The sequence below is a fragment of the Ascidiella aspersa genome, chromosome 9 (assembly GCF_963924565.1).
Source record: "Ascidiella aspersa chromosome 9, kaAscAspe10.2, whole genome shotgun sequence".
Lineage (NCBI taxonomy): Eukaryota > Metazoa > Chordata > Ascidiacea > Phlebobranchia > Ascidiidae > Ascidiella > Ascidiella aspersa.
Genome location: NC_139455.1, coordinates 13117219 through 13143875, shown reverse-complemented (window position 1 = coordinate 13143875; position 26657 = coordinate 13117219). Strand labels below are relative to the sequence as shown.

The following is a 26657-nucleotide window of genomic DNA, read 5'->3' as shown; positions in this document are numbered from 1 at the left end:
ATGTGTAAATTTAGTACAACCAGACCAAACTAATATACTTAGGAACTGTTGAAACTTTCCTGCTTGTTGACATACTTGTGACCTTTTCAAGAGTGCTCGAGAAAAAGGGTGTTTATTTTTTTAATCAAGCACACAATTGAAAATAAATAAAAACTAAAGACAAAGTTGTAAATATAAAGTGCACAATGCCAAAACACAAACTAAATGTTTATACCAGAGTTTGTCGCCAGTAAGATTAGAAAAGTTTTAAAACTATAAAAGGATAGACGCTAAGTAATAAGAGCAGTTCAGCTAACACAATGGGTACTAAAAAACTTTCCAATTTAATACTACTGAAACAAGGTGTTTTTTTTTGACCAAATGTAACATTTCCATAAAACAGAAAAACGACTTACGAAGTTTAAAGACAAAAAGCATCCACAAAATGTGAAATAATTCGTTATACACCAAAGTAAAAGATAGTCATCACAGTGTTACAAGACAGGGGCAACAAGTCCCTGTTGTTGCTTTTTAACATTTAGCTTTATTTCTTTCCCTCTATATAATATTATTCAGTTACAGATGTCCGTTGACAACAAATAAAAAGACAATTACAGAGCCACAAATAAACATTTTTAGCGAAATAAACAAGAAACAGTATTTGCAATATTTTATGACAAATTCAAAAAGGGTTGGCAAACTAACTTAATGAACTTTGTTTTAACTCCGTTTTGTGGTTTTATGACAAGATGTAAACAGTTTTCAATGGCAACATGCATGAAACACAAATAAAATTGAAAACAGAATTTGAAAATAAAAGGTTTTTTGGCTTTTAATAAAAAAATGTAAATACTTGGTAAACTTATATGAATCACTGTTCTAGACTTTTATATACTGTAGAGTCACAGATGCCTAAATCACAATCTGAGTGAACTATTTAATACCATGAACTCAAACTGAGATATTTCAAGTCTTTCTTAAGTCTGGTTTAGTCAAATAGTTGATTTTTTCAGCAATTTAACATAAAATGTTATAAGCCGTTCCAGTGGTTGAGGATGACTTTATCTTTACCCCTTTGTTTAATGCAATGGTCAATTGTTCCAATTATTTTTGGAAGCCTAAACAGAAAGCTTCCTCAATAAAGAAATATAGATGAATTTACAAATTTTAAAATAAAAGGTTAAACTTTTTTGTTATTTCATTCACTTTTTAGTAAATTTATGGTTTTACATTAAAAAAATTATTACCTGACATTCATTGCATGCAAGTGGGAAGGATAAAGAATTGGTGAAATAGGATCACTTTCCATGGCTGCTTCCATTAACTCTGTTAGCACACCACCAGAAAGTTCATGCAGCTTAACCCATGTTGAGTTTCGGATTCTGGAACAAAATAGTTATATATTTGATTATCTAGCATTTACTGTATACTGTTACACTTGAACAATGAATTTTAACACAATTTTGGAAATCAACAGAGATTATTGATCTAATATTCCAAAATTGGCAGAAATTTTTAAAGAAATTTAAGCGAAATCATAATTGAGGTGTACAAATTTGCTACTTCTTATTAAATTATATTGAGAATAAATTCAACAAAGAAGAAGATTAATGTTTGTAATTTTTTATGGCATTGGTTATCAGAAGAGTAGTTTATTAGGCAATACTTTTTCCAGGGTTAGTGTGTCACCAGGTTAATTTATTAAAGTAAAACATTTTATATGATTTACTTCTATTTAGATATTTCTGAAATTAAAAGCAAGTGTCTTGATTAAAGTTCGTAGTCATGATTTAAAGGTCATATTTATTGACTGGTATAATCAAAACCGAAGCAAAAGTTTTATTGTTTATCTTTACATGATTTTTTTGTTAAAAAGTATATTACACTTTTCTGTCACAATAGATGTCAGTTATTTCATAAGATGTTAATACCACCACATCGGAAAAGTTGTCTCAGTCACTAGTTCAGTGTTTCCTAACCTATTTTACTTGGGGGCACACCAAGAGACGTATGAAAACGTTGCGGCGCACCTTGCGAACGAAGCAAGAGCGAAATTTTTAAGGTTTTACGATATTTCTCTCAAATTGTCTGCAATTTTTTTTATTATATAGGTTTTATAGTTACATATCTTTAAAAGGACTCCAGCCTTTAGGACTAAAAACGTTATTTTCTTCATTTAAGTCCTATACCGATTAATTTTGGACTTATTTTGACATGTTTAGGTCTTATCCCAGAGACTATTTTAGATCTTATTCTGTATAAAATGACATACGAAGTGCGTCGCGGACAAACGGAAAACGTATTCAAAAATATTGCACATATATTTTTTAACATTTTTTTATTTTCGTCATGTAATAAAAACTTGCAAGAAATTAAAAAAATTGTCGTTTTACCAAAAAAAAATCGCTGTTCCCTGACTAACAAATGTTAACATACACAAAACTAAATTAACTATTAAAGTTACCGCTCTTCAAGGTAGTTTTATTACACATTTCATTAGTAGTATGGATGACAACGTGTGGACTCGAATTTTAAAACAAACAGACGCTTTTTTTCGTGCTATGTGCCAACACTTTCCTGCCCCCTTAAATGTAATTAAACATGTTTTTAAGTGCAAAAAAGATCTGCAGTCTGCCCGATTCACAGTTGTTCTAACATTTTTAGTAACCATTCTTAGTTTTGTGCGGCCCACAAAGACCTTAAGACCTTTCTGAGTTTGGTTTAGGGTTTTAACAGACTAATTTTTTTTCATTGAAACAATCTTTGCTGCTGTAGCACCCACTTTTGACTTTCACAAAGTAATTAATATGGTGTAGGGTATATATTTACATAAATAAAGCACCATAAAAATTAAAGCATGTCCAATATGTTTACTATTCGTATTTGGTGGATGATCATGTTATCAGGTTTGGTTGTGGTGGATCATGACAGAAATCATTTGAACAACCCTGCGCTAAAAGGGTTACTTAAGGTCAACTTTAGGCCAATATTCAGCGAGGTTATGCAGTTATGTACAGTGTAATTGTCAAGTATTCGTTATGTCAATAGTAACTTTGTATTCTTGCAGTACATTATTTGACTGCATAACAGATGATGTTAGTCAAAAAAGAAGCACTAAGACCCAACAATGTGTTAAAAAACAAAACCAAATTGCAAAAGAGTTCATTGTGTAGTGACAATGTGGCATTGTACTTATAATATTATATATTGGCATTTGGCATAAAAAAGTTTTCAACAACCTGGACATGTATTACAGTTTACACAACTGCTTCAAGTAGGGTATATTAAGATTAATCCTTCCCCCAAATAAAATCGAGGTTAAATATTTTAATAAAAATATACTAGAATTCGCTATTCTGGATTCGATATTCTAGATTCCAAACCTATTATTCTAGAATACCTTGGGATTCTACTTTGAACATCCCTAGCCATGGCCCATTTCCCCTTGGATACGCCCTGACAGCAAGCTATATGAGTGCTATGCAAAAAAAATGTTTTTAACAAGCAGTGTTTTTTTATTTAAAACCTTAACCCAACTATTTAAATACATTTGATATTTAGTAATTTCTTATAGTTAATTAGTATTTTTAAAAAGCCAAACGAAATCCCTTGAAATTGCTTAATTGCTCCACTGGTCACAAATAATGATGTCACTTGGATTTAGACCACCGTTTGAGAACCACTGCTTTAAAATCATTATGGTGTATTTCAAGGGAATTTGCCTCCAAACCGTTGCTTCCTGATTGTTTTATGTGCAATTGTCTCTTAACCTCCATTTTACCGTTTAGATATAAATGAGTAAAAATGGCATGAAAAAAATCTTGCAATCTTTCGACAATGATTTTTCCCGCATTTCAATAATATAGGTTTTTAATTTTACAAGTTATTTTGTAGTGTTAAATTATCAATTTTACAATTAGACCTTTAAGGAAATTTATTAGAATTTACATTTGAACGATTACTCAGTTATTGACATTAGATTATATAGAAAGAAAATATAACATTGTAATCTGAAAGTTCAATGTTTCGATGACAATGAAATCTATTATTGTTTTTCAGAATATCCAAAGAATCTCACTTTCTTAATAGCAACTTAGTGGTAGATACATTAAAATAACATAATTTTTAACTTACATACAACATTGTTGAAGAGGTGCGAGAATGCTTGGATCATGCAACAATGGATTTCCAAAACTAAATATAAATGTAATATTTGTAACCTTTACTTTGCAAATATTTTTTTTTCTACAGACAACAACCTAAAACACTAGTGGTTGAAAAACTTACCAGCTATTGACATAAACACTAAAATCTTAGTAATAAAATTATGCTTTTTGAGACACAATATCAGCAAATGGAATAAATAAGATTTATTTAACAGCAAGTGTGGTTTAATGTTTTACTTAATAAAAGGTTTTGAAGCTGATAAATTGATATCAAGTTTATAGCAGTTATCTTTGTGTGTCAAAACAAGCTGTAGTTGCTGATTTCTCCGAAATTTTATTACTCATGAGCATCAAAGTTAAGCTGTAGAACTGAACAACCTGCATCATTGAATAGAGCACAGAATGCAATCACCATTCCAATGTTAACTGATAATTACTATGCCTTTGAGAAGCTAGAAAAACACAAATGTACACATGTTGTAGGACCTCTTGGACATGACCCATATAATTAATCCATCTTTCTTGTTCATTTGTTTTGGCATGCAGTGGAGACTATGTAAATATTTATTACTTTCTTTATACTCTCCCTTACAAAGAACAACAGGATACACAGTAACCCCTAGATTAGAAGGTCTCTAGTGTTACAATAATTGAATTGTCTTTAGGATTGCTTTAAACCACACAGCCAGAGGGTGGTGCTTAATCTTTAGTTGACATACACAGTAAAAGACATGAAAAACAGAAAATGCAACATTCGGCTAATAGTATGTAGACAGAATACAGCCAGGTTGTCCAAGACATGACATGACTGCCGTTGACCTGAATACCAATTTCCAAGAACGCTAAACTAGTAAGACTTTTCGGTATATGCTTGAAATAAGCAGGCCAAAAGAAATTCCAAATAATAGAACTTTCTTCCACAATACAGTGCAGTGTTTTTTCAATGCCAGCCTCTTGCTACTTTCGGGGCACAACTTGTCTCAGCAAGTTGTGCACCAGCCAGATCAATCTTCATAAACCCATAACCTCCTTCCAGTTTGTACATCAAATCTTCCAGAAGAGGTAATGGTTGACGATAACTTTTCAATTGCAAATTTATCTGTGATGGGATAATCATCACACACTTGCAGTCAGCACTTTTCTAAGAAATGTAAGCTTGCTTAAGATAGTTGTGCAAAAATGTAAAAGTGTCTGCAATATTGGGTTTCCCTGTATCCAGGGCTGGGGAGCCGGAGCCGGAGCTGGAGCCCGGAGCTAAACATTTTCTCTGGAGCCGGAGCCATTGTTATTATTTTTGTGGAGCTGGAGCCGGAGCCGGAGCCATTTTTATTATTTTTGTGGAGCTGGAGCCGGAGCCCTTTTTATTATTTTTGTGGAGCTGGAGCCATTTTTCAATTTGTGGTGCTAACGCTAAGAAATTATATTTTGTTCCATCTCCAACGTTAGTTAGCCAAAAGCAATTTTTAAAACTTGCCATTGAATAAGTGACTGGAGGCACCGGAGCTGGAGCCGGAGTCATTGGGTGTGTGTTTGATGGCTCCGGAGCCGGAGCCGGAGCCAAAGGATTGAGTTTTACGACTCCAGAGCTGGAGCCGGAGCCATTTAATAATTGCCTGATGGCTCCGGAGCTAATGCTATTTTACGGTGGCACCCCAGCCCTGCCTGTATCTATGAGGTTCAAACTTGACTCACCGACTGTTCAGGCTGGCAGAATCTTGCCAGCCTTCTGATGACAAGCATTTACAGCGTAAATTCTTTGGTTTTTTGGGCGTGCCCAAAAACTTAAATGATGTGTTCGTCAAAGAAATATATCAACCTTGCCATATCTAGGCAATAAACAGGATTATTAAGAAGTAAATGAATTAGCAAAAAGTTGCGCTGAAGGCGCACAATTTTTTTGTGACATAAAGAAATACACATGGGGTATACTGAAGTACAGTCTGGGGAGATGAGGTTGAACATGTATGCTTTTCTTACTCTAACACTGTTACATAGATAACCTGTTTTGGAGCAAACTCATGCAGCTCAAAATCAAATTAAAAAGCGAGAAAAAACTTCTTAAAATTGAGAGAAAAAAGTTTTTTTTTCAACTGGGGGAAATTTTTAATAAAAAAAAACGTTGTGTTATAATCCAAGTTAATAAAAATTGTTTGCAGAAATTAGAGTCACACAGTGAAGCGCAACATGCCATAGAACCCTTTGGCTGAATAAATATGCTTCAGAGACACAACAATGGCTAAACGAGGCCGATCATTTTTTGCGTATATAATTAAAACAGCCAAAAATATAGTTTAGGCCTGAGTTAGATGGACCAGCATGGCTGGTACATCCTTGATATGCCCATGTGAATGTCATACCTGTCTATTTAACAGGAATGGCAACTATCATGATTGCTTTTTTAACTCAATAAAGAAGTACTTGCCTAATCAAGTAAAACTGCAAATACACAACAGTTCTATCAAAATTTAGCACTTTTTAAACTAATAAACAATCTATATGCCCAACACTGGCTTTTCCCTGCTAAACAACATGCTTCGTACTATTTCAGAATGGTCCTGCCAATTTTAGTGCATGATGTTCCTACACATTCAGCATTTTAAAAATATATTGGATAGAATATGTGTATAACGTGCACACGTTGTTTTGCAAATCAATCTTTCAAAAAAAAAATTGAAAAAAAATTTTTGGTGCAAAATTTTTTTCATTTTCCTCAGTTTTCTGTCTGATTCTTCGGCCGACATAGTTGCCAAGTCGCCAGCTTTCTGCCATACTGACCTAGTTCAGCTAATTTTTTAGGGAGTTTTTGAAGATCAAGTCCGCTTTCAATAAACCGTGTCAAAAAGGTTGCTTACAGAAATCTTGAGTTTGTTTTTTCTTGGTGGGGATTGGTAGTGCGAATTGGTTTTCGGTTGTTGTTCCCAGCTTTTCCAAGCTTTAGCCAAAACAAAGCTATTCTCTGCGACGGTAACAAGTTAGATTGCCCGAAAATTGTAAATGAATCCAGACAATAATCCCACTCACCTTGCTACCCCATAACCTGCTTGCACTGGCCCTGACCCCAGGTAGACCCAATTGCCTTACATAGGAGCCAGCATAATCCTCGTTATAACAAATTAATTGCATGTGCACATTGTGCATGCCAGAATTGTACACAGCAAAGTTGAATCAGCAATGTGAGTTTTGAACTTCAGGTTGCTACTTTGTTACACCACGGATGATGCCCTTTGCCCGTTAGGCAGTCTATATGAATCTCGGGCATGTTGTTCATCCCAGACTTAGGTTTGTTCCAAAAATGATTTATTTAACAAAGATGACAGCATTCTACCGTTTAAACAGGGTCATCTTGCAACAATTCTTAAAAGGGTTATAAGGATGGCTTCAGTGTTAACAAAACATGTGAAATTAAATGGATTATGCTTCAATAAAGCAATTCCTTTGGCTTGTGTTGGATGAAAAATGGAGAATGGTCTGTTGTTAACCAAAGCTGTCATTAATCAACACAATGCAGAATTTTGACTACTTAAGACGCAAAATGGCAATAAGTGTGAAACCATGTGTTTAGATAAAAAATATAAGTGGGAACTTATTGGTAATAAGATGCCAGCATGTAATCCAAACCACACAAAAAGTTCAAATTTTTAGAAATGTCAGTTCCAAAAGTATGACTTTGAACCTTCTAAATGAAATACACCAAAGTGGAGCGCAATTGCTCTGTTTCCCAACCTTTTTTAGCCTACCGACTAATTTCCTATTAGGATAAGTTTATGCAATGTGATGTAATACAAATAATAGTTGGGTATTTCAGCAGAAAATTGAATAAACTGAATAAATGTTTGCTCGATATTGAGTGAGAAAATAAATTTAAAACCTTTTTTTTAAACATTAGAGGCAATTGTACTCAAGTTAAATATTTCGCTTTACCTTAAAAAAATGCAACTCTGTATGATTATTGTGATTTTCCAGGTACAATTGTGGCAATATTTATATAAATGTATGTTTTTTTCACTTAGTGATAAGCAGACTCCTCTGTGTAAAAGTAAAGGTGCCAAAGAAGTAGAAAGTACTTTACCATAAATCTATGTTAGTCCCGGCAGATGTGGAATGTATGGGCAGCCAACAGCCAATATTTTTTTATCGTATGAACATAATATTTTTGCAATATAGAAGTAATATTGTGGATTTTTATTAAACTAGATAGTAACGTTAAATAGTCAGATATTGAAACTGTGATAAAAGAAATAATTTTCAACTTGAATGTTTTTAAATAATTTTGGGACCATTGTAAATCAACTAACAAACTGTCATTATTAGTACTAGCTTACTTTTTATTATGTGTAAATTTAAATCAATGAAAACAACATGGTTTACAATTAAACTTAACTTAGACAAACAGGCACTAGGCCTTAAAAAAAACGAACAGAAAACTGTTGAAAATACCTTTTGGCATTGTCCATCATAAGCATCATGACATTAGCACCTTTGTCTTTGAAAGTTTCATAATGATGCCTGTCAGCATTGCCAATAATATAATCAAATACAGCACCATCAGTAATGTCCAATAATCTAGGCCCTTTATTATAAGGTGACTGGTGCTTCACATGATCATCACAGTATGTCTCATCAACCTCCCACCTAGCACTTCGACCATCCACATACGTTCTCTGGAGAAAATAGTTGGGTTGTTGTTTAGAATGGTAATCCTTACCCCATTATCTAATTATCTGTTGGGGCACATGTGCATTTTTTAGGAAGTGGAGCAAGCAAAATTATTTAAATGTTGTTCACTTTACAATGTTTGATCGCCAGTTGTTTTATGGAACCCAAACGATCAACATTAGGATTATTAAAAAGTATACCTTTAGTACCCCATGCTTATTTCACCGGAGTTTTAGAAGTGACCTAATTAGTTTTATTCAAGCTATTTACGGACAAAAAAGCTGCCCGAATTACTTTTATTTTAGGTATGTACAAACCAACAAGTGCCCAAATTAGTTTAATTCAAGTGAAATACAAACAAAACAGGGACTAAATAAGTTACAGCAATCTCCCACTTAATTCCGCAAAACATTCTCAAAAAATTGGCATTCGCGTTTTTCAAAAAAAAGTATTTTTCACTCTTTGTGCAGTAAAACTTTTCATCTACTTGCAGCTGCGGGTATAGAGGCCTGGAAATCTTCTTGAGTATGCACTCTGCTAACATAACTGTCAAAAGAAACTAAATGCACAACAATTGCATTATAAACAGTAAAGGTATTTTATGTATTTCTAATGTTCCAGATGTTTAAACATATAATGCATCAACAACTGCTGCATATTTTGCACATGTTTGTGCTTTGGTACCAGTGCTACAGGGCTTATGATTTTTTTTAAACTTCCAAATGTCCTTCTCAAATTGTCATAACTATCTCCTGCTATGGCTTGCACAACTTGGCACAACAACTGGAAAGGGTCAACTTTTTCCGTTTGCATTCCAATCAACAACTCATTAACATCTTCCTAGATTACTGCATATATATAATACACCCTTTGCTATTTTCGTCATCAATGTGGTCAAACTCTTCTAGTTCTATTTGAGCAATACAACATTAAAAAAACACACAAGCTGTAAGGTGTTAAGCTAACAGAATAGGGACGATCAGTGAAATAGGAAAGTAGGCTACACACCTTCTGAACGCCAGGAAATGCAGAAAAAAACATCACATGTTTTAAAATTTGAATCTAGGTAATGTGTAGCACCACATAGTGTAACGTTTGGGATAAGTTAAAAGTGTATTGTATTAAAAAAAAAACATTTTTGCACTATTTACCATCTGACATAAATGTTGCATATCTGTAACATGTTTGGCCACTAGGTATTTTTTTTATAATCATGGGCTGTAAAAATGAGTCTAGCCAATTTACACTAACTTCCTTACTAAAGATGCCTTTTTAAATACAGCACAAAATCAGTTAACAGTATGTGGCCAACAAAGGACCGATACAATCAACAAAAGTTGAGTATTCAAGTAAAGCTCTCCTCTGAAAGCATTGCCATTTTTCCCACCTAGTTAATAATCATTGCTTTAAAACAGTATTTACAGTAACATATTCATACACAAGAGTAAAACTTTTTGGCCCAAATTGAATTTTAAGAACCAGTTAAAAAAATTAAAAACCTTAACTGTCAGCAGCTAGGCTAACAAATAAATACTTGCTCAACAATAGTAATGTTAGCTCATCCTACCACTAAGTTGTCTTGATATTTGATTATTTATGAATGGATTAGTGGCCGAGGTTATAATGTTCCGTTTAAAAAGAACCAGGTTAACAATAGTGGGAGAGTATTCTTTTTTTCTGGGGAACCCCAAACTTTTCTAAATAGGATAATATATGCCTTAGTATAATGCAGGCATGGTCCAATTATGTTTTCAATTGCATTTGGTCTTTTATAGGTAATAAATAGGTAAAGCGCAATTTTTTTTTGAATTTGGGCTTTGCAATTCGCCTATTGTGTCATAAGTAACATGAATCTTTTAAAACGAGATAACTGCAACCTAGGCTTTATTGCGTAAAATTTTACCTGTTTTTCTCTTTTAGCGCTCATATTTCATGCAGCCAATGGGTCAAGTATAATTCAAATTGCAAAAAAAAATCCAACTAAAATCAAACAGACGCATTTTTTTCTTAGTTTAACTTGAATAATAATTGAACACCAGTTTGTTCGCGAACAGTACGATTTGTAAGATTACTTGAATTATGACGTAACTGATAACATCCTATATAAAATTATTTTATAATCCTAGGCCCAAGATTATTTTAAAATTCTGAATTGATTGTGCTGGCCCGCAACAAAATATAGTTGGACCACGCTGGTGTAATGTAAAAGGTGCTCTTCCAGAAATGTACATAAAATAAGTTACTTAACAATTAATGACTGCATCAGCCATTAAAGTGCGCTGACGATAGAAGCGGAAAATCTCACTACTTAAATGACCTTTGCTTATAATTGTGTTCAGCATTACCATTAGTGTCTTAAAAGATACTTTAACACTGAGAAAATTAAAACATGAATATTAGTATATTTTATTTTGGAAACAAAAGTAGCTTTAGAAAATTGGCACAGGCTTAAACTCATCCAAAAGCTCTTCCAACATGATTATGTACAATGTAATATATTTTGTTTAAAAATTGGCATTTAATAATACAACAACATTTTACAAATAAAACTATTTTTTGAGAGCTTGCTTAGGGAATGTGAAAGGTAATGATAAAACATGAACACTGTCAACTATTAAATTTGAATTATTCATTTTATAATCAATTTGTATGGCCTACTTGATAAGGATGTCTTTGCTTCACAAAGTTTGACCACTTTTCAGGGAGCCAGAGTGTTAATGCACCCTCCATCACATCTTCATTTGCACATGCCATATTCTCCTCCTTGCAGTACAGACACATGCCGAAGTAACAAATATCACTTCCTAGAAACAAAAGTGTATTAGTTGAAAAGATGTGAAGATACATTGTCCTATTCTGTGGGCAGCTTTGTTAAGCAAATATAGCATTTAGAATGGGCCCCCCTTTTAAAATAAATGTCTTTTAAACAAAGTAGAAATAAACTGGTGTACTTTTTTTTTCAGAATGGTAAACTATTTTCTGCATTCTGTACGTTTCATCTTATTTATTACAAACTGTATTATGAATTAACAGTAAATAGATTTCTTTCCAAAATCTAAAAAAGGCCTACCAACTAAAGAATAATAACTTATACACCTTTTTTACAATTAAAAGCACTAGCCCAGAGCGAATTGCACCCGCATTGGTGAGCGGGCAAGTGCTTAATCCCCACCCTGCAATTATGCAAGGTAGATGATAAATGTAGATTTACTGTTGTCCCTTGTTGGTCATAACTATGCTTTTAACAACGTCAAGCTTATAGTAAGGGGATTATTTTTTGATTTGGCAAAAAGCCAAAATTTTGTCAAATGCACAACTTATCATCGTAATGTAAGTTGTGCATTGGAACAGTTTCAAATAATGCCGTTTAGATTGTTTTGTTTGTTTAAGAGTTTTCTGTATTTATATTTCACTTAAACTTTGGAAACTTACCATTGTTCCGGAATGTTTTGAGAAGTCTCTCAGTTGCCACCGGTATAATTTCAGTTTTTAAATTAATTTGCCTTCCAACTACCAATGGTGATCGGCGAAAATCCATAATTCTGTCAAGATGAAATGCAGCAATTTCGGCATTATGGCGATCATACCCATCATAAGCCTTTCCATCAATAACAAAATCTCTTTCATATCTGGCAAAATAAATTTGATTAATACTTTTGGCTTTTATTAAAACACTGGTGCTCGCTTTAAACTTGGTAATGTTTATTTCAATTTTGACAGCTCATGTACACAGAATAAAAAAGGACAGTACACAATTGACAACACTAAATCAAGCCCCCTGCCACTTCCATTTTTCTTTGCTAAAATACGAGTTAGGCCAAGTTACTGTTCCTGGCTGGTCTTGGTATATTTTTTTGCCTGAAGCTAACGATTGCACACTAAGCAGTTTCGCAGCTGGTGCATGGAGTGTTGACATAGCATGTGTTCGCTTTGCATCTTAAGGTTCCCTTTTGCTGAACGTGAATTGGCTGTGTTTGTTTTCCTATTTATGACATCATTACAATCACTATTTTATGATGCCATACCGTCACTATTTATGATGTCATTACATATTAACGTCACCTAAAAAACAGGGAATTCACTATGTTGAAAATTCGGGACCCCCCTCTTTGAATTTGTGGATACACCCCTTAGTTATTGCTCCACAGGCAACAGATAGTGATGTCTCTTTGGTTTGACCACCCTGTTTTAGAGTGTCTGCTATCGCCCCGTAAAAACACACACACACACACACTGACTTTTTAAAATGCTTTTAGCACACAAATAAATATATAATAGAATTAGTTCAAAATTGGTTCAAACAAACCTTTTTTGTTTGAAAACCACCCTTTGACCCCCTTTTAAATGTAAAAGAAGTTTAATTTGAGTTCCTTTTGGCAACACATCAGCAAATATGATCTTTTGTGTTGCCATCCGTTTTAGAATAGAGGCCAACTCAAAATGAAAATGGGGGTAAATTTGTCTTTCATTGACCCAGCTAGCAGCAACCTGTAAGAAAAGACAAAAAATAATACAAATTTAAACTTGAAAAGGCTTACATAAGGGTTTTGAATATATTATAGTATATATAAATATATACAGAATGGGTTCCCAAATGGATTACGCTTTGTGTGACTTTTGTAGAGACTTACTTTCTCAGGAGAGCATATTTTCATGAGATTGATTTTAGCAGTTTTATAGTGCGTTTTACAATGTTGGCATTCATCAGATAAAGATTGAGCCAGAAACATGCATTTTAAGTGCAGCTTACAATCTCATGGTTGCAGACAAGCTGTAGTCTAATATGAGCATTTGGTGTGCATTTGTCTTTGCCGTATACTGACGGGTGTACTAAAGTGTCGTGCTCCAAACCTTATCCTTAGCAGGTACTTTGGGTATCGTGTCCAGAACTAGTCTGCCACAATGGGTGAGCCTATTAAAAGTATATGGCTGCAGCACTAAAAAAATGTCAGGAAGTTTTGGTTTTCAAAAAAAGGTTTAACAGATCAAGTGCAACACATTCACCTGGCTACAGCATATATTTAATTCAATTGACCTGTTGTGGTTAGATGCTAGCACTTCGATTTTCGTTAGGCATTTAAAATTATTTACTGTTCAAAGAGAAAAACATAAACATCATTATTTTAAATATTATACAAAAGTCTATTTTTCCTTGAATAATAATGCAATAAATATACGTTTGGCAATTAACTAGAGCAGGGTTCATTAAACTATGGCCTGCTAGTTCATTTCTTCTGACCAACAGTATATTTCCGAAAAGATTCTAAAAGATGGTTATTATTAGTTTATTGAGCGAAATTTTGTCGGAAGCAAAACAAAGCTAATTTTCGATGAACTTTTAAATTAAACTACAATTTCATAAAGCTCAGTATAAATTTCGATAAATATTTGTTTAATGTTTCCTTTATTTTTTTAAGTTGAATCAGGTGAATACAAATATCAGGGCCGCAATGTTTAATTTTTAGTAATCTGTTCTGCGACTTTAAAGCTGTATGGCAGGATGCTAGCGACATGACGATTAGGTTGGCCAAAGAATTAGCCAGAAAACCAAATAAATTAGTGAAAAAAAAAAAGATTTACGCCTTACAATTGTGCATATACAAATGTTACACCTAATTATTTAACATACACGATTGTCGAGCACAACCCTAGCTGTGGCAAAAGATTTATAAGGTTTGCTTTAGAAGTGGCCGTGTAGTACGGCATTAGCATTTTTTTCTGGCAACCAATTATGTTATATTATGCCCAAGAATCATCGTCAATCAATTGTTATTCGGTTACAGGCCCATGGACAGTGTTCCCACTAAAGTTTCAAAAAAGTGCCCAAATTAGTTTTATTTGAGATACGTACGGACAGAAAAGTGCCCAAATTAGTTTTATCCGAGCTACGTACGGACAAAAAAGTGCCCAAATTAGTTTTATTTAAGCTACGTATGGACAAAAAAGTGCCCAAATTAATTTTATTCGAGCTATTTTTGATGTGGAAAAAAACACTTTAACCCCATAACTGTCAGGTAAAATTTAACAACTCGCAAAACCTTTCTTGGTTTGGTTTTGACCTGCGTCTAGGGAAGGTTGCACACTCCTGGGCTAGCGGGTAACATGTAATGGCAGGTAGACTTGCAATATTTTTAAATGCTTTTATTCCAGATTCTAGAGTTTAGGTCAACTTTAGGACAATAGTCAGAAAGGTTACACATTACACAATTGTCAGGAAATCGTAATGAATTACTGACAGTAGTAACTTTGCATTTTCTGCAGCATTATATTTTACTGTTTAACAGATCACATTTGTAACAGAATGATAGTACAAAGCAGCGTTCCCACTAAGCGCACTTTTTTTGCGCATTTGCGCAAAATTTTGGGCACTTGCCCACTTTTTTTCATGTAAGTGCGCAAGCAAAAAAAAAATTAAAAGTTGTTTATTTACTTAAATTGGACCTCCAGTCGTCTCCTGAAGCCCACATTATCACTATTTTGCAAAGATTATTACATATAATACCTTATGTACCCCATTTTTTCTTCACGAAAGTTTCGAAAAAGTGCCCAAATTAGTTTTATCCGAGCTACGTATGGACAAAAAAGTGCCCAAATTAGTTTTATTTAAGCTACGTACGGACAAAAAAGTGCCCAAATTTACGGACAGAAAAGTGCCCAAATTAGTTTTATTTAAGTTACATACGGACAAAAAAGTACCAAATTAGTTTTATTTAAGCTACGTACGGACAAAAAAGTACCAAATTAGTTTTATTTAAGCTACATACGGACAAAAAAGTGCCCAAATTAGTTTTATGTAAGCTACGTACTGACAAAAAAGTGCCCAAATTAGTTTTATCCGAGCTACATACGGAAAAAAAATGTCCAAATTAGTTTTATTTAAGCTACGTATGGACAAAAAAGTGCCCAAATTAATTTTATTCGGGCTACGTACGGACCAAAAAGTACCCAAATTAGTTTTATTCGAGCTACGTACGGCACAAAAAGTGCCCACATTAGTTTTGTTTGAGCCATATACGGAACAAAAAAGTGCCCATATTAGTTTTATTCGAGCTACGTCTGGAACAAAAAGTGCCTAAATTAGTTTTATTTAAGCTACGTGCCGTTAAAAAAATGCCCAAATTAGTTTTATTTGAGCTACGTACAACCAAAAAAAGTGTCCTAATTAGTTTTGTGCGAAAAAAGTGGTTCTTAACTAGGGAAGGCGCACACCCAAATAAAGCACCGGCAAATTCTCAGGGAGTCGCAAGTTCTGCTATATATATTTTATATTTTGTGCAGTAATTTTTATGGTTACATGTTACGCCTGGTGTGATTTTTGCCTATATTCGGTGTCTTGTGTTTTACTTTGAAATTACACGCATGTGTAGTTTCAGCCGATCGTTACGTCACACATTGATGTATTCGGACCGAAAGTGTTTATATTATTACTAAACCAATGCACATTATTTGGGTTAGGGTGTGCTCGTTAGCGTTTGGGCTCGACTCGCAGGTATTATTAAATTAAATCTTCTTGTAAAATTTGGTTCGGGGTTTTGTGATTGGCAAGTTTTGAACTACTAATTTTGATTAGTTCTTGGTGTCTCTAATAGGCTCACTTAACTCATATTTAAATCTTTTACGACGGATTTGGGCTTACTATGTCTAAACAAGGTAGTGCAGTTGACTGGAATCTAAGTTTTGCATATAGGTTAGAGTAGGTTCTCAGTAACTGAAATTTTTTGCGATACGCGTCTTTTGTTTTACAACTTTAGTTTATTCCTAATTTGGGAGATATTTTTAGTTCAAGGCATCTGTATTTTGCACTGTATGTTTTGTCTTATAAGAAAGTACTTGCTTTATATAAAAAACCTCGCATCGGAATAGCTTTAAACTTTTTTAAACATAATTATTACAATTACCTGCGATATGCTTTTATTTGCAAAAATGAACTTTTCATGCTGTTTTTTAATTCTTAAAAGGTTGGGACTTTCCGAAGATAAAACTTTTAAGCTCATTTTTTTGGTAAAACAGTGTACAATGCAAATTACAATATACCCCGAAAAAGCAAAGTTGCGTGTTGTGTCAACTAAAGGAGTAGGTTAAATTTATTTCAATATGAACAGGAAAGACGTGAAGGCCAAATTTGTTTCTAATTAAATTAGTTATCACTTTAAAAAAATGCGTAACCCCTTTAAAAGTTAAAAATACTACTGCTAAAACCGCTGCACTACACGCGATAATTACCTCGACCATTAGGCGGTTCAATTAGGTAAGGCATCAAAGTGTTTTTTTAAGGAATCATTCCACCAAATATAATAAATGACATATAATAATATACTGATGAACCCGCAGGATGGAACCGCAACAAAGAATCATCGGCGACAAACATGTTGTGAGGGGGCATTGGCTCCTTCGCTGTGAGGGCATTTGACTCTGTAAGGTTGCATAGAAACCTAAGCCTCTAGTCACACCTGTTGCAAGGTCTCATTTGAAAACCATATTCTTTGCATAGAAACGACTTTGTATGTGGTGACTTTACGTATAAGAACACTTTGATGATTGTAACACCAATTTTCTGTCTCTTGGGCTAACAAATTTCCATATAAGGACACTCATAAGTTTATGATGCAGTAAAGTACACCTAATCTAAGTGCAATCAACTGTTTCTGATGGGCTATTTTCAAGTTTTGTGTTCTTATGATCTCAGTTCTCTTCACATATGCCAAGTTAATTGTCATTGAGGAGTTTAATGCCTCTAAAAATAGAAGCATTTTCATTGAAGTCGTAGGAAAAAGTTTGTTGCTGATTGCTTAGGAATGCCAAGAAGTTCTTTTGTCATTATTTAGGAGTATGGAAACACATGGAAACTAATAAGGCAATGAGGGCACAATTTTAAATATGTACACTAAAGATGAGCATCTCTTGTAATGGATTTAAACGGTTGAAAATAAAACTTTCCCTAACCCAATTGATTTCTATGTCTATGAAATAGTTTAGAGCTAAAACTAATTGGGAATAAGAGCAAATGGCCCAAGAGAAAAAAAGCATTGGGTATTACTGCAAAGGCCCAAGAGAAAATAATTTAATATGGGAGAAAAAAAAAATTGTGAAAAGTTTGGCTACCACCTCTTCACAGTTCACAATAAGCTGGGGCTAAAGGGCAGTAAGTCAAAAGCCTGGATTAGCATGGGGTGTTTTTGAGTTTATTTGTCAAAAAAAATAATATCTTGAGTAATAAACAGTTGAAATCAGAAATATTTAATGGGTTAAAATTATTACAGCTGATGTAAGACAAGGAATATATTAAAATCATAATTCAAGATAAAAAAATAGGTTGGATACCCTTCAGGAAGGTTGTGAGCAACTTTTATGGTAAAATAAAATTACCCAAAAACAAAAAACTTATTAATTTGGTTTTGCACATTTTCAAAATTCATAAGTGTAAAACCGTTGGTTTTGCACATCCATTTGGATTGATTTCCAGAAAATCAAAAGCTACAATGATGAGCAAGATAAACGCTTCCACCAAGATGTGAAAACAAAACCGGGAATATAGAAGGTGGGGCAATGGGGTTATAAGTCGTCCACCTCTTACTCAGTTTATTGCATTATAAAAGGTCGCGTCATAGAGTGGTAATAGAAAAAGAGACCATAGAAAAATAGAAAAAGAGACCCGCAGTTAAAAATAGTTGCCCACCCCTGATCTATGATGAGGACATGGTACATGACATTAAAATAGCTATTTAAACACACAGCTAAGTAGCTTCTTACTTTTTCTTTGGTCACACATCATTTGGGTTAGCCTTGCGCATTTTTGATATACTTTACATCGCCTACTTTACATCACCAAACATCAAAATAATAACACTGGAACCAACCACTTAACTTTTTGGTAACGTTAGGTGTTTCATTCAGTTACCACACTTGTAGATTGTAATTAATTATACTTCCACTAACTTTATGGTTATAGAGGTATAACTTTATGCTTGTGACAAATAAGCAATACTTTTATTACATAATTATCAATGATGGTAAAAACTACTCTAAAATACCTCAAATGAGTCAGCTATTGAAGTGGTATTAACACTTTGAAAGTCTAATCTTAGTCTTTTTAATTCTTTCGCAACAAAGTTGTTTCCACCTTTTTTAACTTGTGATACCTGAATCTTGTTATGCGCAGCAGGATATTTTTTGTTTGATTTTTTCCTTGACCCTTGACTAAAAAAAAAATTATTAATAGTACATCTATTACCAAAAATCAAGCATAACATATGGGATTCCACATCCCTGTGGAAGAATTCCATATTACCAATAATTATCAATAAGAGAATCTTTAGTAAAATAGGTTTTTGTTATCAGACTATGACTCCATTTGGTTTATCTGTAATGAAATATCTTAAATACAATAATTCACGTTTGTTCTCTACCAAAATTAAATGAACAAGAATTATGTATGACAAACAGTACTATGCATTCAACAGATCAGTGGTTCTCAACTGGAGTGCCGCGGCGCCCTGGTGTGCCCTTTCTAATGCTCAAGGGTGCCGATAGGTATTGCGAATTTTTAAGAAACTGAAATTTGCTTGGGGTGCCGAAAAGCTGTTTATTATTTTGAGGGGTGCCATAAGCCATACAAGGTTGAGAATCACTGCAATAGGTCAATATACAATTGAGGTTTCTCGAAATTTTATGAGATCAGCGAACTGGTTAGCATTGGTGGTTACTGTCAATGGCTTTTTGCATCTTATTCCATACATTGGTTTTTGAGATCCAAGTAGCTCATGTGATTGTTTTTTCTAATGTGCAATGGTCAAAGTCGTACGTATCAGTTATACATTGCGTTAGTTTTTATTATTGTAGTAATTTTCCTTTTGTGATTGTTTGTCTAAAAATTGAATTGTTGCGCCGTAAGTACAAGTCATGAGATGACTGTTGCTTTTTAGTTTGGCTGTTGGCAGCAGTGGCGTATCCAGGGCGGGTTGGGCGTTCGGACCCCCCTTTTCGTAAGTGTTATTATCGGGTTTTGTTCGTTTTTGTCAGGGTTTAACTCACCGTCCGAAGCTGCATGTTTTTTTTTCAGTGTAATTGGGTCACGCGTCTTGCTGATGCGAAACCAAAATCAAACGCAAAACGCCTTTTTTGTTTCTTATTTAGTCGACCGTAAACGCAGGATAATTTTTCTCGTTTCTTGTTTGGTTCGACAAACTATACACGAGTCCATTTTAAATACTTTTTGAGTATTTTTCTATATAAGTGCGAAAAATTTTCGCGCTTCGCGTGACTGTTCTTTCATACATCCGTTTTATTACGTTTTGATGCTGTCTTTTGAACTAGATCAGCGATTCTCTACCGTTGCGCCGTGGAAGGCTGCCAAGTGCGTAACGGACAAACGGAAAACGTATTCAAAAATATTCAACATATATTTTTTAACATTTTTTTTATTTTTGACAATAATAAAACTTGCAAGAAATTTAAAAGAAATGCCGTTATTCATCCCCAAAAAATCGCGCTTGCTTCGCTCACCACGTGTGCACTCAATTAAAAAAGTTAAAAACACTCAAATAGATTAACTATTGAAGTGGCGTTTTTACAGATGTTGCGCTAATCAAATAACACCCGGGAAAAACGATCTTCGTTTAGTATTGCATGTGGCGAAAGACGTGCTTGTAATTTAGCGCAGTCCCGTACATGGATCTACCAAAATCAATCACATATATTTCACGTCCTGTTTTCTTTTTCTCCTGAATTTAATGATTGCACATTAAGCGGTTGCACAGCTGGCGCATGGCAGGAGTCACGGTGATGCACGTGTGCGTTTTGAATCTTAAAGTTTGCTCTTGCTGGACGTTAATTGGCTGTTTCTGATATTACTTATGACGCATTACAATCGCTATTTTATGACGTCATATCTGTAACCATTTTATGACGTCATTAACGTCAGACAAAAAACGGGCAATTTCCTAAGTTGAAAATTCGGGACCCCTTTTTTTATTTCTGGATACGCCCCTGGTTGGCAGTGATGGGATTCAGCCGGTTCGCAGTTAGCAACATTTGCTGGAACCTGGGGTTGAATCCTATTCTTGCAACTACGTTAATTATTTCCTGGAAACTATGACTTTTTGTAACATAATCAGCTGAAATATATGACTTTTGTGATAGAACCAGCTGACAAAAATTTGAATCCCACCATTGGGTATAGGATGTAATTTTTGATGGTGTAGCAACATTGTTGGCAAGTGGTATCTTACTTGGGTGAGTGCTGATTGGTAGACACTCACCCTGCACATAATATAGGACACATAATTTGGTTAATAATTACAATCCATAGATACCTATGGAAGTAAATGCAATGTTTTTGTAAGCATTAACATGTGGTTTGTTTAGTGAGGATTTGATTGTACTAAATGTTATGCTCTGTACATTGGTTATATTGTGTTTGCTGTAAAAATGCTGTTTAGAGGAAACCTGTTTAAAATTGTTTTCACATAAACAATTTCTTTTCTCAGCAGTATACATCCCAACGCCTTGGTCAGCATAGTAGCCAGCAAACCAAACCACTTTTGCGCTACAAGTTCCAATGTCAGAGCAGTAAAAAACACTCAATTATTCTAAATTAAGATTTATGTTGTGCAGTGTATAGGAGCCTTTATAGTAGAATCCCAAAGGATTTTTAAATATTTGGTTTTGAATCTAGAATAACAAATCCAGAATATCAAATCCTAGTATATTTTTAGTAATTATTTATTGTTGGGGGCCCAACAGGACCTATAGTGACAGCAACTAATCGCAAAACACTCTGTTTACATGTGAATATTTTGATAAAAAATAATTTCTCAAATGTTTACCATTCTTCACACCTGCCATAAAAAACTAAACAAAAACAGAAAACAATATACAAATACGAGGTTGTTGAAAAACCTGTATTGCGAAGAATACAAAGTTACTATTATCAGTAATGTGCAACCAATACATGACAATTACGCTGAGCATAACCTCCCTAAATATTGGCATAAAGTTGACATTAAGTAACTCTGTAGCATTTTGTCCAAAGCCAGCCTGTTTTTCAATGGAATAATTTTTTTGCAACTAAACATTTTAATAGCTTGAAAATTCTCTGCACCTGGCTTTCCTGCTAGTTGCTTGACCCATAAAGCTTGATTGAAATTTGAGTATTAAAAAATAGTTTTAGCAAGACATGAAATAATTAGTTGCCAAAAAAAACAAAAAACACTGACGCCACACTACATAACTAAACGTAAGTAGTAAGCATAGGCCTTTATCTAAACTTGCCACTCTTGTTTGTACAATTAGGCACAAACATCCGCAGTGAAACCAATAAATTATATCTGCTTCAATGACCAACATAAATGGCAGAATTGAAAACGAATGCAATTTTGATTCTACATACTACTTTGAACATCCCTAGCTGTGAGCTATATTTGCTGAAAGCAGAACTACACAGAAGTTTTCAGATGTTTCTTAAAATACGCAATTTTGGCAAGGCAAGGTAATTTGTTGACGCAGATTGTTCAGTTTCGATTTAATGTAGTTTAGACAGCAGTGGTCAGTAGGGATGTTCAATGCAGAATTTAGAATCCATGGATTCAAATCCAAATGTGATTTGTATCCAATTCTACCCTTTATTTCCGGTAATTGGAACCAAAAAAATTTAATGCTTTATTGTCCATGGTTGTGCCTAATTGTACAAAAGCGAGTGGCAAGTTTAGATAAACCTGTCGCTGCGGAGACACATTATAGTGCACGCTTAAAGTGCTTACCTAAAGTGTAGACTTGTAGTGCAGTGTCAGTGTTTTTTTGGATGACTAATTACTTTGCATTGTGTAATAACCTTCGCCTAATAATTAAGTCAATCAAGCGATATTGGACAACGACTAACATGCACTGTAATGACAGGTGTGCAGTTCGCAGTTTCCTTAACTGCATTAAGTCGCAAAAGTAATATTCCCATGTAAAACGTGCTGACCTTGGACAAGATGCGCTACTGGGTTACTTAAGTTGAACTTTAGGCCAGTATTCAGTGAGGTTATGCACAGCGTAATTGTCCAGTATTGGTTCTGGCAATAATAACGTTAAATAGTTTTAAGTGTAGTGTTGCATTGTACTCACGATGTGGGCAAAATTTTAGGTTTAAGCAACAACCTGGACATGAAAAAAATACAGTTTATACAACTGCTTAAACTGACAGACTTTGTTAACAATGCTAAACTTTTAGGAGAATATTTTTTTATTATAATATACACATGTTAACAAATTGTATAGCGATTTATTGCTGTGACTGTGGGCCCTGTAGGGTACAATATGAATAATCCCTCCCTCAAACAAAAAAAGAAGTTAAATAATATAATAAAAAATATACTAACATTTAATATTCTGAATTAATTATTCTAGATTCGAAACCTAAAGTTCTGGAATCCCCTGGGATTTTACTTTGAACAGTGGTCAGTTTCCATCTTTGCTGAAACATACAATGACAAGGTTATAGAAAGCAAAAACGGTGCACCAGTTAAAATGGTTAGGAAAAAAAATGTTTATAAATAGAACCAAAACTCAACTGGTTATATATAAATATAGCTATAAACATTCAATTAGGTGTACAATAATAAAACTTACACAGCTTCTTTCAAAAAATTATCATTGTGAATTGTGGAAAGCAATATGTATATAAATCCAATCAAAAAAATGGATAAACATAGAACAAAAATTCTTTGCTTCAGTTTCATACCAACTTAACCAAGGATTGGATACCTATAATATATTGAATAAATAAAAAATAGGTTGAAATATTTTCCTATTTAAGGGATCTCCTGCAGGCCATGAATTGTACAAGGAAATTCTTGTTTGCAAATCTGGCAATTTTATTCCTGTCTGTTATCCATTTTTAATATAAAAAAGTAGTTATATAAAACGGAAAAAAAAATTCAGTTTAGCATGCTTTCATTAAGTTCATCTTTTTAAACTGTCTGTCACTAGTGTGCCTATTTTAGTTGCAACTTTTATATTTTGCCACCCCCGACTTTGCAAGTTAAACCAAGTTTTTTTGCCCTCATAAAAGAAAATCTGTTGTTTGATTCACTAACTTTATTCGATAAGCTAATATCCGATAGTTTGCATAAGGCTTCTTTGATTGATTTATTACTTTTTCCATTTGGGCAAGTTTTAAATATTAGCTACGTTTTCCAAATTTTTTCTAGTTGATTTTTGGCATTTTATTTAGGCATGGTAGCAATCCCTGCCATCAACCAAAACACAAAAACTTTGTCAACAGCTTGACTGATGTACCATTCACTAGGATTGTTTTAATTACTTAGAACTTTCATATCCAAAACTTTTTGCATTACTTGTCTTAGAATTGACAGCTTTAATCCACTGATTGATTGTAATGATTATATGTCCTTAAGATCTTTTACTGATTTCAATTTTTGTAAGACAGTTGTCAACACATTTCTTTTTATGAAATTTCTTTGAAATTTCTTCACATATTTTAGCAGCCTTATAAATTGTAAAACATATACAAACAATTTACCTCAACATTGTTTTACAAATGTATACTTAGGGTCCGGATTTTGCATTAAGCGAATTTTTTTTTTATTTACCTAATTCAAACAGTAAATAAATATAGTTTATATAAGCAGAGAAGCATGGTCTGGTAGCTCCCAGATTGCCCATGCGAATGACATACTTTTGTTTTTTAAGTCAATATAGGTCAGAGGTATAATCCCTATAATTGTTTGTCAATGAGCAGCTTCAGAAGAGCTATATCACAGTGGTTAACACATATATATGTGTGCATGTTTCATTGAATATTGATATGGTTACTGTTGATCCCCTTCAATATAAGGTTGCTTGTACTAACAGAATGTGGCAAGCATTGGCGTATGTTTTTGCTCGACTGGCTCCTCTCTGAGCCTGTGTAGCTCAGTTGGTAGAGCGACGGTCCCTGTATGAACAGAGGACGTGAGTTCGAACCTCACTGCAGGCTAGTTGTTTTTTAGCCTGCCCTGCTTGCATCATGGATTGATTGATTGCTTGCGATTAGGTCATACGTGGTGCTGCCAATCAAGGTAAAACTGTAAACACACAACAAATCTAGAACTAACACAACAACAATTCTAGAGCTAAAGACTATGCTTTGCACATTCGGTTAATTTTTTTGTATGCCATAACAAAATCAATTACCGCCAAAGAGAAGGGAGTCTTTCAAAATCAAAATTATAAAATTAAAACAAAAACATTTTTGGGGGGTAAAAAACTTCTTCCGCTTTAAATAAAACAACCGGTTAAATAGCCACGTCTAAGTAAAAATCGCTGCGTCGGATTGCAAACACGGAAATAAATTCTTATGTGCACCGACACAACCCTAATATGGGCAGCAAACTGCTCAAATAAGTAAATCTATTTTGTACTTTCAACAAAAAATTCTTTAGTAAATTCGATAATATAACGTGTTGGCAAGTGTGCGCCGCCGTGCCGGTGCGCTTAGCCGCTTACTATGCCTGTTCCCTGTATTTTCTTCCTTAACTTCTTTTAAATTCTATATCACATATTAGGGGAAATCCCAAACATAACACATGTAAATTTGGTTCTTTTGGAGAAACTGTTTGACGGAAATCTATCGAAGCGGATAAGTCTATGAAAGAGGCTATTTGCCTGGGTTGTCGTTTACCGAACTTCGAAATTCGCAGTACTGTAACCGGATCTGCAAAAACACAAAACTAGTTTTTGCTAAAACCGTTTACAATAGTGCAAATTTAGACCAAAAGCTAGCCAGCACGCTAGCTATACGAAGAAATTTCAAAGGCAAAAAAAACATATTTAACCTCATTTTTTGAGAAAAAAAATTTTACCACAACAATAAGAATGAACTATATTTACAAAATAAAAATTAAAAAATTAAAATTTAAAAAAAATATTAATATTAAAAAGTAATATTCGCAATAATTTTTAATAAAAATAATAATAAAAAAATTTTTTTAATAAAAATTAATTTACGCAACAAGAGACCAACAAAATCGCATAGCGCTCGATAATACCTTTCCAACGATGCCACACATGACTCGGTGATAGTTGAGGCCATACGCTTTTATCGTCGATAACCGATCCTAAAATTCATAAGCGATCGCGGTAATATTTAAACGCCCGTCACTTGCCCAATTCAAAGTGCAAGTGAACGAAATTTCATCAAGACATTTCTACAAACCTTATAATGCCACAGAGAGAAAAAAAAGTAAAAAAATTTAATGTTGAAAATATTTCAAATTTAACATTTGTTATGCGTAATATCGAGTTTTTCATCCCACCAACATCCGACCAAATAAGACTCAAAAATCAATTTACGCAACTAGAGACCAACAAAATCGCATAGCGCTTGATAATACCTTTCCAACGATGCCACACATGACTCGGTGATAGTTGAGTCGATAACCGATCCTAAAATTCATAAGCGATCGCGGTAATATTTAAACGCCCGTCAGTAGCCTATTGTTCAAAATGATTTCTATAATCACATATAGTTTTAAGAAAAATTTGCTTTGTTCTATCAACGTCCTTGCATTCATTGTCATTCTTTACGCTTAGAAGTACATTAAACAGCTCTAGCAATAAATCGTATTGTAATTTCGCAGATCCGGTTAAAGTAGTGCGAATTTCGAGGTTTGGTAAACCGATGGTAAAATGTGAGGCTCGTGATCATGCTCTACAAAAACTTGTCTAGAATCGGCGCGCGCTGGTCTAACACAATGAGAATTATTTTGGTTAGCGTTTGGGTAGGTTAAGCAAAATTAACAATAAATATAAAATACTTAAACCACCCTCACCCTAAACCAAATAATGAAAGGGAACTTGCAAACAGGGGCATAT

General features: G+C 34.0%; 1 protein-coding gene across 1 annotated transcript; it reads right to left on the bottom strand.

Annotated features, from left to right (window-relative positions):
• Nucleotides 1-95: 95 nt before the first annotated feature.
• On the bottom strand, nt 96-23755 carry LOC146133057 (glycosaminoglycan xylosylkinase-like). Its single transcript, XM_083396819.1, has 9 exons — nt 23412-23755; nt 18833-18998; nt 13108-13289; nt 12234-12430; nt 11460-11605; nt 8583-8806; nt 4114-4173; nt 1227-1361; nt 96-1097 (listed from the first exon to the last, which is right to left on the bottom strand). Exons 1-9 carry the CDS (start codon nt 23519-23521, stop codon nt 1010-1012), a joined length of 1308 nt encoding a protein of 435 aa, XP_083252945.1. The 5' UTR covers nt 23522-23755; the 3' UTR covers nt 96-1009.
• Between the last annotated feature and the right edge of the window lie 2902 nt (nt 23756-26657).